The sequence below is a fragment of the Parasteatoda tepidariorum genome, chromosome 1 (assembly GCF_982258835.1).
Source record: "Parasteatoda tepidariorum strain Cologne lab strain chromosome 1, Ptep-v5.0, whole genome shotgun sequence".
NCBI lineage: Eukaryota > Metazoa > Arthropoda > Arachnida > Araneae > Theridiidae > Parasteatoda > Parasteatoda tepidariorum.
Genome location: NC_141755.1, coordinates 56,967,442 through 56,981,415, shown reverse-complemented (window position 1 = coordinate 56,981,415; position 13,974 = coordinate 56,967,442). Strand labels below are relative to the sequence as shown.

General features: G+C 27.4%; 2 protein-coding genes across 3 annotated transcripts in view; one reads left to right on the top strand and one right to left on the bottom strand.

Annotated features, from left to right (window-relative positions):
• Window positions 1–314: 314 nt before the first annotated feature.
• Window positions 315–3,165, bottom strand: LOC107454498 (peptidyl-prolyl cis-trans isomerase NIMA-interacting 4). The gene is made up of 3 exons (XM_016071711.4): window positions 2,815–3,165; window positions 2,316–2,435; window positions 315–517 (listed from the first exon to the last, which is right to left on the bottom strand). Exons 1-3 carry the CDS (start codon window positions 2,917–2,919, stop codon window positions 359–361), a joined length of 384 nt encoding a protein of 127 aa, XP_015927197.1. The 5' UTR covers window positions 2,920–3,165; the 3' UTR covers window positions 315–358.
• An 81-nt stretch (window positions 3,166–3,246) lies between these two features.
• Window positions 3,247–13,974, top strand: part of LOC107454492 (fibronectin type-III domain-containing protein 3A) — a 56,813-nt gene continuing 46,085 nt past the window's right edge. The window contains exons 1-3 of one of the 2 annotated variants that reach the window (XM_016071696.4): window positions 3,247–3,727; window positions 6,906–7,601; window positions 9,222–9,391. In XM_016071696.4, coding sequence (XP_015927182.1) covers window positions 6,953–7,601; window positions 9,222–9,391 — 819 coding nt within the window. In that variant the 5' untranslated portion in view covers window positions 3,247–3,727; window positions 6,906–6,952. Of the gene's footprint in view, window positions 4,064–6,905; window positions 7,602–9,221; window positions 9,392–13,974 lie in introns of both variants that reach the window. The other variant, XM_016071697.5, reaches the window with a different exon arrangement.

Here is a 13,974-nt window from a genome sequence, read left to right as displayed (position 1 = left end):
AAATTATGCATATTTATTTTAACACCAGATTTCACATTATTTTGCTTTCTTATCGCATTATTCATCAATTGGATAATCAAATCAATTTTATAAATATTTTTACACAAATTTCCTTCATTTATAATTTTTGAGAAATAATATTGGTTCTGGAATTTCTTATTTGCGAGGTTCAACTATATATTCACTTTATGAATATGTGTTCATAGTAAAAGATTAATGATATGGATTATTTACAAATATAAATTATGTAATACTTAAATTATGACATAGATTGTTTAACATAAACGAAACATGTACAATAGAAAACAAGAAAATTAAATAAAATTTTTTTTTAATCATATATACAAGAATAAAACAGTTATTTTTTGCCTTCGATCATTATGATATGATATCCAAATTTGGTTTTGATTGGGGGATCAGTATATACAGGATTTTGTAAATTGCTAATAGGAAGTGCAAAAGCTGCATCTTGAAATGGACCAACCATGCTTCCTCTAATCATCCACCCAAGATCGCCCTAGAAAAAAAACAAAATGTTTTTTAAGAAGTCATTAAAATTAACTGCTTTTTCAAGTTGCACAATAATCGGTAGAGAAAAAAACTATCAAGAACCAGTACTCAGTCAAAAGAAAAGTAACAATACAGTTAATACAACAAGTAAAAATAAACAATTAATAACAAAAAGTAACAATACAGTTTATCTGGAACATTATTTAAATGAGACAATCTGGCATTTTTAGAGTGTCTGCTTAATATCTTGAAAGGAATATATGTATCTTTCCTATATCAATTAATATATAATCATTGCAATAGAGAAAGTCTTATGAACTAATTTTTAGAGTGTCTGCTTAATATCTTGAAAGGAATATATGTATCTTCCCTATATCAATTAATATATAATCATTGCAATAGAGAAAGTCTTATGACAACACACGATCCTTTGTGGTGTTCTTAATTTAAAACATTGACAAATGGATAACCAAATGTTAGTATATTGATGATTTAATTAAAAAAGGCTAAAAAATAATGATATATGATAATTTTATTTTAAAAATATAGAGACACAGAGTTATCATCAGGACAACATAAGAATTTAACATAAAAATATATCTATTTAGATTGTTTTCCAACAAAAATCATAATAAAAAAACCTCAGTTATGTTTCAAGAACCTTTCAGCAAAGCTATGTGGCAGAATTTTTTGAGCTATCAGCGACAAAACTTCTAGCACTAATATCTTTCTGCAAGATACTTTAATAATAACAAACATATAAGCTACTAATTTAAAATAACAAAAGTGCAGTGTTTACAAAATTTTTAATTAAACATGTAATCATTTTTTATTACAATACTACGGGTGATATTTTCACATTTAGTTGGAGGAGGGTGGGAGAAACCGGCTAATTATTTCCTTCTTCACACTTTATAAATGATAATCACAATAAAAAAAATAATTTAAAATCATGAAATCCGTAGTAGTAATTGCTGAAAAAAGATCGACAACGAAAACGTGAGAATCGGACTCCTAAAAAAGGGGTTACTCAAATGAGTGTTTCTTTTCAAGATTAGGTTGTTGTAATAAATAATATCCGATTTCAAAACTACGGAGAAATCAATAGCAATGGCAGCCAAAAAATCGATAGAATCACTGCTTTAAAAGGTAAATATTTAAATGCACGATTTGAATTTTTCATATTGTTTGAAATATATAGAGATATTTAAAAAACATGTGAAAATCATTAACTGTCAAAAATAAAATCGAAACACTTTATCAATTCACGATAGTATCAGCATGAATTGAGCATGCCAAAACGTGATTACCTAAATGCATGATTCAAATTTTACATGTAAATTTCTGTTGAAAAGAAAACTAAAAAGTTTTAGCTTAAAAAAAAATTAAACAATTAAACATTATTTCTAAACATAACTTTTCAAATATTATTCAGGAAAAATTTGTAAAATTGAAACAATCTAGAAATAAAAAAAATATTAATAAATAAAGCTATATACTACAGGACTATAAATTTCAAAGTATACCCATTTCTTTTAAAATAAATTAAGGATTAAAACAAAGAAAATTTAAATCAAATAAACAAGTAGAATTTTTTTCCTTCAAAATTTTATGTGTAACTGTGTTTTTAGTACTAAAAAGTTAATTCTCTTCAACTTTTAAAAGCTTACATAAAAGCTTTCTTTGACTTTTTTCTAGGCTTAATATACTATAAAATAATTATAAACAATTCTATCCACTTCAATTTTAAAAAAAAATTAGTAATTCAAACAAATGCCTGAGATTTAAAATAAATGCAAACTTACACCTTGTCTTGCTTTATCCTCACTATATTGAGTAGCTACTTCGTTAAATTTTATACCAGATTTTAATTTCTCCATTGCCTCAAGGACCTTGGACTGTTTTTCACATAAAATATGTCTTACCTAAAATAAATAATTAGTAGTTATGAGAGCAATATGTGAATTTTTTTAGAATATAGCAATACTTACTTTTTAATGTAAGTAGGCTTTAGGTATATGAAGAAAATGCGTTTTTGCATGATGTAGCATCAACAAATAGAAAACTAGTTGAATATTCACTAATTCTTTATATTTATATGTTAATTTTTGATGGAAAAAGTGACTAACAAAATAAACATTAGTCAACACTTTCATAAATTGCCATTACCATATGAAAATATATCATGTCATTAAGATCAATGTATTCATTTATTTCAACCCTACTTTCAATAATCATAATAATAAATAAGATGTAAGTTATAATGTCAAAAACACTAGCTTTATTTATTTAATATTACAGCACCTTAACAGAAGTGCCCCCTTTAGTCTGTTTTGAAGCACCAGCCTCTTTAGATTCTGCTCCAGCATTACTTTTATTTTGATTTTTCCCTTTACCTTTCGGTGGCATAATAATTAAATTTCAATAAATGTTACAGGAATCAGATAATTAGACTTAGCGCCTTTCAAGTTAGAAAGCACGTTCGATCAATGAAGTGTATAGGGACAAGATGTATGTGTTCCCATAGGGAACAAGATTCACTTCAAAGCATATTTCAAGCGTGCGCAGTTTACTATCAAAAATTTAATAACACCTCTTCCTAGTCAGAAAATTACATGGCAGATAGTACTGCCATGCAATGTGCGCATGCTTGAAAACATGCTCTGAAAGAGATCATGTTTCCTATGCGACCACATACATCCTGTCTCTATACACTACCCCCGATGCTTTCAAAATCAAAATAAATAATGCGATTTCACTTCACTCAAGTTTTATTTTATCGATGCCAAACTTAAAGCTGTAATATAAGAATATTTAATTGAAAGTGCATAATCCTTATTTCATCGTTTTTGACTCTTCAAACATCACTTCATATAAATATAAGATTGAATTTATAAAGTTTTGTTTGATAAGGATTTTCATACAAAGATTATTTTACTTTCAGTATCATAAAATATCGATATATGTGTCTGCTAAAAAATATCGATTCTATTTGTCCTGAAGGAAATGTGATTGCTAGTACGTCAACATTAGCAGAAGTTGACAGGTCCTAGTGCAGCAATTAAATTTTTGTTTAATAAAAAGTTACCCTTTATTAACCAGTAATTGGGTACATGAATTGTAACATCTTATATTTAAATGCGTCAGTCGCTTATCCGCCTTTAAAGTTGTAAATGAGTGCCGAGTTTATAAAATGAAAATTGACATTTTGATACAGGCAAGTGATCTGACAGGTCTTGCTTCTTAAGTGACACGTACTAAATTTTTTTTAAAAATTATTGCTGATGGGATTTTATCATTTCTGATGGATAAATATCTATTTCTTGAGAACTACTTTGTGAATCGTGTCATTCTTTTAAAAAGTTTTGTTTGTGAAAAATAAAGGAAGACATATGTGACAGATACGGTGGAATTTCAGTTCCAGCTGTTGAATGATACGTGAAAGAGAAACCAAGTTATTCTTCTAAAATTCAGTTAATTCTCGTATAATATTATTCCGCATAAAGTTTACCATTGTTTGATAGCCTTAAATAAACTTCAAATTTTAAATCTGGTAGTTTATTTTTTAGCTCGATTTTTATTTTATTTGTTGTTAAAGTTTTAAATTCATTTGAAGTGTGACATTCTCTTTTAGAAATAAATTTATTGTAATTTTCGTGTACAAATTTGGTAATAGATATTATGTTTACTTGATTCATTAGTTTCGTTGTATTTTCGTCAATAAGAAATAAGTCAATTTTTTATAACAAGTAAACCATCTATCAACAACTACTCACTGTATTATAGTGTCCAAAAGGTTTCTTATAGTATATTATTTTAATGTTTTATGTTACACCTTCTGTAACCATAATTTATTTTATTTACATTTTAATCTATGTTGTATAAATAATGAAAAGCTTTTTTATATATTACATTTTGAGATTCAAAAATTTGTATAGAAATATTTTATGTGTGCAAGAGTAACTAAATTAGATTAGCTTCTCTGAAAAAAGAACCTTCAGTTATTATGCTATAATATTGATTCAAATGTTAGAATTAAAATGATATAGCGTATTTATATATTGATAGATGTCATATCTATAAAAATTAGAAGAAAGTAATTTGAGAAAATTAATTTTTTTAAATGTATAAGATAAACTAATTTTGTGCTTGACTGTTTGACACAATTTTTAATTAATTTTAACTTGTTAATTAAATTTTTAGTTTTTTTAAAAATATTTAACTTAATTTGTGAAAGTTATCTTTTATTTATATAAATTGAAATGATATTCACGTTTTACTCTTTTTATTTTCAATGTGTGCCTAAGTCGGTATTATAGTTGCTTCTAATTCATAATCTTTTTAAAAAAATCAATTTTTTCCTATTAGAAAATGATATCTAGGACCCGTTTAAAAGAATTTGGGACCCTTGGCGAAATGTTAATTAGGAGGCCATAACATTTTCACCGACTTAAAATTTTCTTTTGTTTTTATTTCAATAAAAATTTCATGCAACTACACTAGTATGCACAGTACAGATTGTACTATAAGCGTGCATGCTTTGAGGCTGCATCATCTGATTCTAAATTTCTCTAATAAGTCTCCAATGATTAAGAATCTAATCTGTGCTTTGCTTCAATGCATAGGATGCATATAATATGGAACCATACTTAACATAAGGACAAGAATGATTAGAAATATAACTAATGGTAGCTAATTTTTAAGAAAATAAAGGTACACTTTGCCACTTAAATATTATTAATTCAATATCTCATTTTGGATATAAATTAAGCTTCTGTAAAAGATAAATGAATAGGCTGGGTTTGCCATTGAATAAAGTATGAAATTCTAATTTTTTAGATATTAAAATTATGTAGCCCTGGGCAAGTGCCTCTTCTGATAATCTCGGGCTTATACCAATTTTATGAAAAGCCATTCTTAAAATTTTAAGTGAGAATTTTGAATTTTAAGTACATTTGGAGTGTGGGATAAAGAAGAGATGATTGCACCATTTACTGTCAGATATAAATTGTATTAGTGTAATGCCCTTATGTGCCAGCATTGTTTGCAGAACATCAATCCAGTTTTGAGGATGAATCCAGTCCATTGTTTATTGCCCATTACTGTAGCTCTAGTGCAAAATTAATAATTAAATCTACTTGAAATTTAGCCACAAATTTAATTGAAAAAATGAGCATAACATTTAAAAAAATAATGGATTATCAAATGTAGAATTAAATTACCGTTTATTTTTATTGATAAATGCAATGTTAATTATAATATATTAAGTTTATTATGTGATGATTTAATATTAAAATTCAATTATGTTTATTAATCAAAATATCATCATGCTAAATTTTTAAAAATGTATTCAACAATCTACAATAATGCAAAAGCGAGTGATTTAGTTTGTTTGTGATGAGATTAAGCATAATGGTGATAATTTTCTAAATTCCTAACTAAGATCTATTGGAACCTTTTGTAAGCAAAAATAGGCTTTTACTTAAATCATATGTAGTAAATATTGTCATTTTGACTTTGTAATCTATTCATTATTAGATTTTGCTAATTTTTTTTATTTTTTCAATTTTGTTTTGTATGCTTGCATTTATTTATCAAAAAAAAAAAATATTTTTTACTTTCTATTCACAGAAATATGATAGGTTACTGTTTCTTAAATTTTTAGATAGTATTTTTCAACTTTTAAATATTCGCTTACTTGTGATTTTTGTATTCGAGCTAACCGGGCATAATGCCAATTCATATTAAATGGATTTTTCAAATTTAAAGTGGACCCATTAAAAATAATATATAAAAATTAAGTGTGACTGTATTTTTTTAAAAAAAAAACAGTAAATTTTAACGTAAGAAGAATGTACTTAAAAAATTGCAATTGTAAATTTTTTAAAGAAACAATCGATTGAATATTTCTGTTTTTTTAAAAATTTTTTTTTTTAAGCTGCCTTATCTCACCCGTTTTTCAGAAATATTAAATTTGATGTTAAAGTAGGGCTATGAAGTCATAGTCATGGAATCAGAATTGTAGTTAGGCAGAATTGTAGTAATCTCAACTTCATCTGTTTCATTTTCATAGGGGGGTAGTTTTGAAACTCCTTATTTAATATTATAAACGTAACAGAAAATACTTGCTTAAATTTTGCTTAAACTGTGACTTAGCTTAGATTAAGCGGGTATGAAGCTTCTTATTTAGGTTCTGGAGTCTAATTTTGAGTACTAACTCAAATTGTTACTATGAGAGATTTGGTTAATTTTACAAATTCAATAGAAATAATTTTGCATTGTCATGGGGATTTTATTATAATTAAAACTAAAGTGTGATTATTATTTTCATTAAAGTTTTTTTTTCCGATTTGTATTGAAACAAATTCACGTGTAATATTTATTATTTTTTTTAGAAATTCCTCAGAAGGATTTATTCCTATGGCAATAGACTATTTTAGTGATGGCAAGCTCTACTGACATCTCTGCTGGCACTTTAAACTTGGATAATAAGGAGCAAGACTCTGTTTCAGGCAGTTGTGAAGAAACAAAGTGTGATGAGATTATTTCTGCCCCAAAAGAGGAAAATAAATCAGAATCTTCCTGTGAAAAGAAAACGGTGGAAAAGGGTGAAGCATCTAGTAGTAAAACGTCTTCCAGCAGTGTCGATACTCTAAATGAAAATTCATCGAGACAAAACTCTAACTTCCAGGCTTTTGATGATAAACGCGTGAACGGTGTCAAACATTTAAATAATGAGCCACGTATCAACGTTCTTGGCAACTCCTTACCATTTACTCCTGAAACATGGACCGTCACAAGTGACAGCCAAATTTGGTTTGAATGTAATAAATATAATAACAATTTGAGAGCTTGCGGTGGAAATGTTAGAGGATTTCAACCTCATGTATCAAAACTTGGCAGTGACCAAATTTCATGCAACAATATATTTCCTAATTTGCCAAGTACATCATCATGTCCTCAGATACCTCACAATGGCAGTCCTAATTCAATGAATTATAATAGAAATTCGCAATATGTTGTGCATCTACATGTAAATCCTGGAGAAACTATTTCTTTTGATATGGGAGACCATGTTCAACTTATTCAAGGTAGCTATTATTTTTTTAAATTTGTTTAAATGTTTGGTTGTAATTTTAAAATATAACATGTGTATTATTTTTTAATTATTTTCAAATAAATGTAATTAATTGCCTCAAAGTTAAAGGGCATAATTTTTTTAAAATATTCTATTAAAGTACTTATAGGATATTTTGATGTGTGGATGTAAAAATCCTATTTCGAGTTTTGGCTAGGGGGAAATAAATAAAGCCATTGCCATGGGCTCTACTTCAATTTTATATATATATATATATATATATATAAAAAATCAAAGTGATAAAAATTTTTTTGAAAAATTTAAAGGTTCGTATTATGGGAGATTTCCATATCTTGATTCTACTCCAAAATAATTGTTAAGTTTTGACAATTTCAGAGCAGTGTCTGGCAAGAAAGGATAAAATAAATCACAGAAAGAAACCAACTCAAAGAGTATAACTCTCAGCCACCCTCAGTCAAACCACTGGAAATTTTTTTTTTAAATTTGCAATATTTAATATCTATTTGGTGATTGTAGTTGCTGCGACAGATCACAATATAAAAGTATCCCCTTGTATCAAAAGTTAAAAAATTTTATTCTATTTGTACACAAAATATGCTAAAAAGTGAAATGTTATGAGGTGTAAAATTTAAACACCTAAAGTATGCTAGTGGGATGATTTTTATCCAAAATGCAGCTAAATACCTACTTTGATAGTGAATACTACTGATCGGTGTGATAGTGGTTTGATAGTGATCGGTGAAACTGAATCTGTTGGAAAAAAAGTTACGTCTATCCAGAGGTTTTTGTGTCTGATTATACAATTTAATTTATAATTATCACTAATTAATTGGCATATTTGAGGCTGGAGGAATTTTATGTCCGTTAAACTATTAAGAATTGATTTTAAAGTCTAAAAATCCAATAAATGCAACTAAGTTATCCATTTGTGACCTTTTTTTTTTGTTGCTTACTTTATATTAAACTATGCATTTAAATTTCTTTGGTTTTGGGAGGAAAACATGGTTAATACTCCTTAAATTACTGAGTATCGTAATTGTAAAATCTTTCTTTTGATAAATGAAACTTGCTGCATATCAGTAATTTATTTCCATACAATTTCTGGATTATAAATAACCTACATAAAAATTGAAATTTCTGTAATTTTATTTTGAAAAATTTTATTTTTATAATAAATTTTATAAAATAATGAACTTATTTTTATAATGTGAAATTAAATCATTTAATTATTGTAAAAATTCTTGTTTTGGAATATAGACAAAAAGGCCTCAGGAGTTAGATAACAGTATATTTCAGTTTAAATATTTTAAGTGATATGCCTTTTTTATTGCTGAAATATGCCTTTTTTATTGCCTATTTTATTGATTCAATAAAATGATATGTTTTAAGTTCCTTAAAGTAATTTAATTAAACTTAAATTTTCAACTCTATTTAGGTAAATTCTTACCAAAATTTTTTCCTACACCCAGTCTATAAAACAACTTGCCGACATTTTTTTCCTACTCATTAAAGTGTTTGTATCTAAAATATAGTTTAGAGCTTCTAATTTTAGATTAAAATTTTGAACTTGTTATATTTAATTAAATATAGATAAAATAATTTATATTAATAGGACCTGCTACCGTGCGAATGGTCTCTAGTAATAATACTCCCCCAGTGCCAATGCCCGTGCAGGTTCCTCCTGGACACATGGTGCAGCAAATAGTTGATGAACATGGTACATTAAGACACATTATTCTTTCTCCTCAGCCGCCTGTTGCCGTAACAGTTGGAAATCCTTATGTAAGTTAAGTTTTTATTTTTAGTTATTTAAGTTGTTTCTTTAAAAAAAAAGTGCTTTTTTGTCTAGCTTGTTTAAATTACACATTTTGGCTTCATAAGATCTTGAGAATTAAAGTTTAAAATATAGGTTAAAACAGGTACATTATGTGTTTTATTTTTGTGAGATAGTTTTAATTTCTACTTTAAAATGCAAAAATAGGATGTATATTATAAATAATTAACTCTAATACAAAAATAGTTTTTTAAAACAATATTAATCTGTAATGATAAAAGGAAGAGTGTGCCTGTGTGTCTTTTTCTCATTACTCCAGAACCCATTGTGCTAGGGTTCTGAAATTCAGACAGTGGGTGCATGAGACAAATTTAGCCCTGATTCTAAAAGTGTGTTTGTTAATTTATATTAGTCTGGTCAGTATGGATGTTTGAAAAATAGTTTTTTTCACATTTGTTGAACATTAGCTATTGTTATAAATTCTGTTTTTATTAATACATTCGAACCTCGTTAATACAAAATTGGAGGAACTATCACAATTATTTCTGAACTGATAACTGAATTCTATCTTATCCGATGCATCATAAAAACATTTTATTACTTACTGACAATACATATTATGTACTTCATAAATGTATGTAAATAATACAATTATGTATCATACAAAATAATCTTTACAATTTTACTAAATTTTTAACAAAATATAACAGATGAAAAATATATTGTAAAAACCAACAATTTATACATTTTATTTGGAGCTGAAATAATGTGTGACGATATGAATTGGTTGTTTACCACCGGATCAAATATGTGTTTCACGTAAAGCCATATTTCATATTTAGCAGTTTTGTGCTTATGAGGTTTGGCTATATTTACAAGATAACAGCTGTGAAGTTTGGGGTTTTACTGCTCTGTTGTGTTAGGTGAGCTCGAGAATCAATGTTGGTGGCATGTGAAGGGTATGTCATCAAATTAGAATTTCTTATGTTATCTGATACCATATTTTTATTTTGTTTATAATTAAGATTTTTTATTGCGTTTTTATAAAGCTCAATTATTCGAATTCAACAATTGAAATAAAAAAATAAAGTAATTTACTTAAAAGAAAAATTAATGACCAAAATCGCTTATTGTAGTAAGTTTGACTATCTCCAATTGACTATTTTTACATCATTTTCAGTGCCAATTGTGACTAAACTTTATTTTGATGAAGTAAGTGTTTTGAGAAAACATGTTTTTCTAAATCTAACAATGTTAAGTGAACCGGAAGAGTAATACTAAATAAAATTTAGATTATTTAGTTTTAGCAATTGTGACACTATATGCCTTTTCAGATTTGTAATGTTAATACTGATTTATTGATTATTTATTTCTTATTAACTAAATACCCGTACTTCGTAAGAGCTAAAGAAAAGTAAATAATTAATTTATCAGTACTAACCAACACCAAGAAATTGAGTTGTAGATTGAGTTTACTTATTCAAATAATAAAGAACAGTTTCATTCCAGTATAGATAATATTTTAAAACAAACACAAATAAAATCCTGGTTGTATGGCTTAATAAGACAACTCTATGAAAGTAACGAATTATATTTATGAGTGTCTAATAATACAGAGCCATAGAGGAACACTGAATAATAACAAATCTATTGCCAGTAAAATTATTTTAAAATTCCTTTCGCCTTAACACAAAACAACTCGTGTACCTTCAATATGTTTAATCCACAATTGAAACCAAGTTCTATCCATTGTCCAAGTTATCGAGACCTGACTCAGCTTAGATTAATTCAAAGTAGACCACACTAGATCAAACGCTGGCTTTCCATTCTCACAGTATTTCAGCAAGCTTTTTGCTGGCTGTAGAATGGGAACCTGAAAAGATTCCTGAAAACAAAAAGCACTTAACGGGACAAGTGCCTTGTCTGAATAATCGGCAAAGCTTTCTGGTGAGCATCAAAATGAACTCCACAGATAGGAGATTAGTCAGAGCTGTCAGTCACAAATAACCACGCTCACTCAATACTCTTACCCGCTATCAAAACTCATGTTTAACAAAAAAAAAAAAAAAAAAAAAATAAGAATAAGAATAAAAAATTTATAAAATCATACACAAAACTTTAAAGCATGCAGCAACACAATAAAGTTAATATAATCCCAAATATGGTGAAGTAAGAAAATATTTTGAAAAATTGTCAATACAAATAAAAATCATTTATGACTGGTAAATTTCTAGAAATTTTCCACCATTTATTAAAAAACAATTTTGCTATTTTAAAATGTTGGGCTTAAAAGTGTATCCAAATTTGAAAATTGATTAAAATCATTGTCAATAGTGAAATTTCTACTTGAATTTAATAAAAACATGCATTTAAAAGTACTAGCACTAAAAGTTATTTCTATTATGAGCACATTTTTGACATGTTCATATAGAAAAAGTTCCAGGGAGAAAAAAATGGTTCATAAAAAAAATAAAGGTCTGTAAGAATAAACTTATAATAGTGTTTAAGATAATGTTTGAACTTCGACTTCCTTTAAAGTTTTCTGGAGTTAAAAGAGAGACACTGATAAACTCTTTTTATTATTCTGGAATGTTTTTTAATGTAGAAGCTAGTGGAATATGAAATTTGGCTTCAAACTTTAAATTCAGTTTATTATTTTTAATTTTAAACTTCAACATTATTTTACGATTCTTATACTTTTAATTTTAAAATTTCGCGTGCAGGTCATTGGGCTACCGAAGCAGGGGTGCCACACCCCTCTGCAGGGGATCAAAATTGCGATGGCATGTCTTCGGATCATCCTCAGGGATGTTTCCCAGACTGTCGCCAGTAGCCCATTGTGCAGCTCTAGTGCAACGTACATGAACTGCAACAACAACAATCAAATTTGAAGAAATAAGAATTTTTTCTGATTGCTTTTATTAAATTAAAATAATTTTTTATTTCAAGCTATGAAAGTTATTTTATCGAAATATTAATCTGCAGTTGACTCTTCTTGTAATAAACGTCATCTGAATATAAAAGAACAATCATCCAAATGATAGTAACAGTAGGAGAAGTGTTCGTTTTAAACAAAGTTGTGCTGATTGAGAACTTTAAAACTATTTAAATGTCTTAACTAAATTAATATAATAGTTTAAGAAACACATAAATTTAAATAACAAATTGCATTAATATTTATTTACCTTTAATAAAATCTTTATTATTAGAAATCCATAGAAAATTATTTAAAAATACAATGCACACTTACCTACCTTTCATGCTACATTTTACATTAATGCAACAAAGATTAAATAGAAGTTTGTTTTTAATGTTTTTGACTTGTCAGTTCTTCTTGATGCAACATCAGTAAGTTTCACATCTAGTACATTTTTCACATTTAATTCCATAATTTTTTGAAAGCTAAGTTTTTTTAAACTAATATCTCGTTAAAAAGAATCAGTCTTTGATGACCTTTTAATTAAATGATTGGTTAATTGATGGTACAGTACAGAACCCGTTATCCGGAAATCAGAAAACCGGAAAACCAAAAAACCGGAACGAAATTCGATAAATTTTCCAACCATTTTTTAAAAAATAAATTTTTTTTCCTCATAAGAATTTAGTATTTTTCTTTCTTTTTCGAAAGATGTTTACCTTAGAATCATTTTGGAAATAATCATTAGTGTATTACTTCATCATTTTTTCTTCTTTTTTAGATTATTTCCAAAAAAAAATGTTTTTTTAGTTGGGTTTAACAACAAAAAAACGGCTTTTTGTAGCGATTCAGAAAACCGGAAAAATCAGTTATCCGGAATAGCAATGGTCCCGATCGTTCCGGATAATCGGTTCCCTACTGTACATTATTAACTGATAAAAAAAATTATATGGCTTTATATTTATGCCAGGATGCAAAGTTTCTAGAAACAAAATAGAATCTTTAATTTTTTGCTAAGCATATTTCTATCAGGTTTAATGAATTACTCAGTTATTATACTCTGATTTATGCAAGATCAGCGACTTGCTTTCTATTCATATCTAAGATCAATATGCATAATTATGCAACCAAAATTTGGACAAAAGTCATAACGAAATATTTGATTTGCTACCCCCTTTTTCCCACCTCTTCATGAAAAGTTGTCCCTTGCTAAACTTTAATTTTTTGTAAGTAAAAAAATACTCAAACCCATGTAAAATTAGTGTTTAAAAAGTTGCACACAAAAATGAATTTAGAAAAATGTAGAATGCCTGTCTTGAAGTTATTTTAAAGGATTTGTTTCTTGTGAAGAAAATATCCACCTTTCAAAGTGAGTATATGATGGTTTATTCACAGAAGATTGCTGTAGTTTTAAAGAAAAAATGTCTGTAATGTTAGGAGTCTCATCTACAGCAGTGTTTCCCAAACTTATGACTTTTATGTACCCTTTCTAAATTTGTCGTAACGCTGAGTACCACTAATAAAAAAATGAATGAATTTTTTAGTATAAAAAAGTTTCACGGAGGTTATTAACTCTGCAAAAAATAGCCAATAGAAAAATACGTAAGCGTAAATTTTCATGGCTAGCCTTGTTTTAAAATAAAAATTTGTGAAATTTTCGTTTGTTGCAAGATA